At 39.1% G+C, this 3,631-nt stretch overlaps 1 protein-coding gene across 6 annotated transcripts; it reads left to right on the top strand.

Annotated features, from left to right (window-relative positions):
- LOC110435715 lies at window positions 411-3,133 on the top strand. 6 transcript variants are annotated; one of them, XR_002453562.1, is made up of 4 exons: window positions 411-913; window positions 1,914-2,035; window positions 2,358-2,442; window positions 2,833-3,133. XR_002453562.1 is itself a non-coding variant. In XM_021461665.1 (4 exons), exons 1-3 carry the CDS (start codon window positions 614-616, stop codon window positions 2,412-2,414), a joined length of 399 nt encoding a protein of 132 aa, XP_021317340.1. In that variant the 5' UTR covers window positions 412-613; the 3' UTR covers window positions 2,415-2,442; window positions 2,833-3,133. The 6 variants fall into 6 exon arrangements, 3 of the variants coding, with proteins under 3 accessions (XP_021317340.1, XP_021317339.1, XP_021317338.1); XM_021461665.1 differs by having other exon boundaries at window positions 412-913; window positions 1,914-1,955; XR_002453563.1 differs by lacking the exon at window positions 2,358-2,442 and having other exon boundaries at window positions 412-913.

The following is a 3,631-nucleotide window of genomic DNA, read 5'->3' as shown; positions in this document are numbered from 1 at the left end:
AATAACTAATTATGTAGTTTGTCTGTAATTTGCAAGACGAATCTTTTGAGCCTAGTTAGTCTATGGTTGGATAATAATTATCAAATATAAAGAAAAATAATTAGGCCTTGTTTAGTTCCCGAAGGAAAAAATTTCGTGACGCTGTAACACTTTCGTTTGTTTGTGGTAATTATTATCTAACTATAGACTAATTAGGCTCAAAAGATTCGTCTCGTCAATTCCGACCAAACTGTGCAATTAGTTATTTTCGTCTATATTTAATACTCCATGCATGTGTTTAAAGATTCGATGTGATGGAGAATCTTAAAAAATTTTGAGTTTTTGGGTGGAACTAAACAAGGCCTTACAGTAGCCATTTTAGAAAAGCAGAGAGAGGCATAGGACAAAAGCATGGATTCTCCGAAAAAAATTTCAGCCACACACTTCGTCCCATCCCCTCCCCCCGTGACCTCTCTCCCCTTTGGCCCTTCTCCCCCAGAACAAATCGCTCCTCCCCACCCGACTCTTCCTCATCCTCTGCAAACTACCGAGCCGCCGCCCTCCAAATCCCGTGCCCTGCCCTGCCCTACCCTAAGAAATCGAGCGCCACTGCTGCATTCACCGCTAGATCCGCATGTGGCTGCAGGCTGGGAGTCTCGGCAGCGATGGGTCCTCCTCGCCATCCTTCCTCACTGGCGACGGCGCCTGCTCCTCCCCACCGGTGTTCGTGACTGCTCCTTCCCAACCGGCGGCGGCGCCTCTCCCAGCAACGACTGGAGCCCCAGATCTGGTGGCGGTAGACCACACTAGCGCCACCTTCTACACCAGCCACGGCAGCGCCTCATATCTACCAGCGGCGATGGAAGCTCCCAGAACTGGGGACTCTGCTACAAGCGCCATCCTGGCACCCGTCATAGAAGAAACAGGCCAGAAGGTAGCATCTTCTCACGCTCTCAAAATCAAATCTTTTTGGTATTGTTGTTTACCCGTGACCCTGTTTATGTGTATAGATGTGTCTCAGTGCCCACTACATCTTTGTGGAATTGATTCTGAGATTGGAACAAGAGACATATTTATAGAAAAGAAACTCTCGCTCAACTCTAATTTGTCTGATTTAGTGTTCCAAATACTATGATGCAAGGTGACATAGATCTGATTGTTGTCTTTTTATAAGTAGCAAACAGGGACAATGATCTGACTGTTGTGCCAAGCTAGCTTAATCTATTTGGCGATTTGTATTTCGTTCTGATCTAATTACAAGCGTACGCACTAGGGCCAGGGCGCTAGGCCAGCGGCCATGCTCCCATTTGTGCAATCTTCTTCTTTATAGTTGAGTTTTATTCCTTTCCAATCTCTCTGAATTTTTTGCTGTACTCTATTGCCATTGCATCTGGGTCAGACTGTATACTGGATGACTCTGGGCGACAATAGAGGAGATAGAATTTACTAGTTTAGTGTTTTGTTAGGACCGATTTAGTGTTTCGCACGATACTTCATGTGAGTGTATTTTTTAGTAGGACTGCATGTGGTTCACTGAATATGGTGGGATGAACATTTATATTTGTTAGTTGCAAATTCATATTGAAGGTCACAACACTGGAAAAATAGGATGGGGTATGTAATGTGCAGTGAGCTATGAATTCTTATATTTGGTTAGATAAGATCTGGGAGGCTAGCATGTTGTTTAACTATTTATTTGGATGAATCTTAATTCATTGTGAACACATAAATGAGGTTTTAAGCTTCGACTGATGCAGTCCTTTAATCAACGAGCAAAATGTGTGGTATTTTTCTCCCACTCAACCATTACAGTCCTTTAATCAACGAGCAGAATGTGATATATATATCTTTGTGTTGGCTGTACACTTATATGCATAGAATGTGTGGTATTTTTCTCCCACTCAACCATCACAGTCTTTACACTGGACTTTCAGGATCTGGGCTTTTTAAAGAATGTCAGTTTGGGCTGCAATGAGGTGAGTTCTTGAGCTTATAAATTCAGTGAATGAAGCTTTTCGTTTCACAAAAAAAAGTGAATGAAGCTTTTCACTTGCAGGTAAATAACTGTCAAACTTTGTTTCTTTATTTGCAATCACAGCAAACTGCTTGATCGCTTTCTAGTGTTTCTTTCACTGATTAGATGCCCTCCCAACAGTATACATTTAGTGTTGCACTGTATTAAATGACATGACAAATAACCAGGGCCTCTACCACCTTAAATAACTGAAACCAAGCTTAGCATGCTGTGTAGGTGTATGCTCTGTTTGTGTCAAATAAAAATTCTCATATAGCTGATATCAGATTCCAAATGATTATCCCAACTTTGTTGACCAATATTTCATGAATTTAATCTGAAGAAAATATCTTGGCTAACACAGGTACATTGTGCTTGCAATTTTGTGACCAAACATGTGTGGCAGATTGGTCCTGTATAGAAAAGGAATGGTGATATCTGCTCGCCCGGTATTTTGATTCGGCAAGCTTGTTTTGTGTCATTGTAATTCTACTTTTATCAAATAAGACTGGTGAAAACAGGGCAAGATTGAAAGCTTCTCCACGATGCAGTTTTCTTAGTAATCATGTATTGTACCTTTTTGTTTAGCCTCTGAAAACTATGAACTCTGCATGCTTGTGACATACAACATGAAAGCTAAGAACAGAAAGTTATGCATTGATCAAGAACTCTAGGTGAAGTTGGTTTTATGTACAAGTAATGGAAAACTCATAAAAACTGTGATGCCTTGGTAACTTCTGTGTACTTATGCTGCAGGTACCAACATATGTAAAGTTCTTTTTTTTTACTTTTTCATTTGTTTCAACGAGTGATGTTTGTTTCTGTTGTATTTTCTATAGGACATGGAAAAATTCCAGCAACCTAAGGTATTCACACATGCTCCTGACACCAAGAAGACCTAGCTGCCAGCACCTATTTAACTATTAGTTTGGTGACTAAGGACACTTGTGAGATAGGATGTGAGATTTCATTTGTTTACTTTATCTGAGATATCTTTGTGACTAAGGTCACTTGTTGAACTATAGTTTGGTGTTCGTGATGAATGTAATAAATATGTTGATGAATGACTTGTGAACCTATTGATTTGGCCAAGAATGTAATATATTGTTGGACCTATATATGTTAATGTGGATTGTTTGATGTGTGGGTGGGGTAATGGTATGGATCGAGCCAAATCAAGAGTCATCCTATGTGACAAGGCCTAAGAACCTATGACATAAAAGTAGAAGTCATAAACGCTTGTGACATCCAAAACCAATGTCATAATATTATGACATGAACACTTAAACGTCACAAGTTGTTATTAAAGACGCGCATCTTTTGACATTTCAGTTTTTGTCAACTTCATGTCATAAATGGTGATCTGTGACTTATTTCATATGAATTATGACATATATCAAATGTCAAAAGATGACACATTTCTTGTAGTGTGCTTATATATAAATATATGTTTTTTGCTTAGTGTGTTTAATAAATAAATAAAGTGGCTATGCTAAACTGAATCTTAATAATAAAACTCTAGCATGGATATGATGAATAGTTGCTCTACCTAATTTTTCAAATTTGAAGTTTTCTCTCAAGTTTAGACATAACTGTTATAATTTAAAGCTTGCTCTAAACCTAAACTTGTGGGAAGAA

This window comes from Sorghum bicolor, chromosome 5, assembly GCF_000003195.3.
Source record: "Sorghum bicolor cultivar BTx623 chromosome 5, Sorghum_bicolor_NCBIv3, whole genome shotgun sequence".
Lineage (NCBI taxonomy): Eukaryota > Viridiplantae > Streptophyta > Magnoliopsida > Poales > Poaceae > Sorghum > Sorghum bicolor.
The sequence above is the reverse complement of the archived record's forward strand: the minus strand, read 5'-3'. Positions and strand labels throughout refer to the sequence as shown.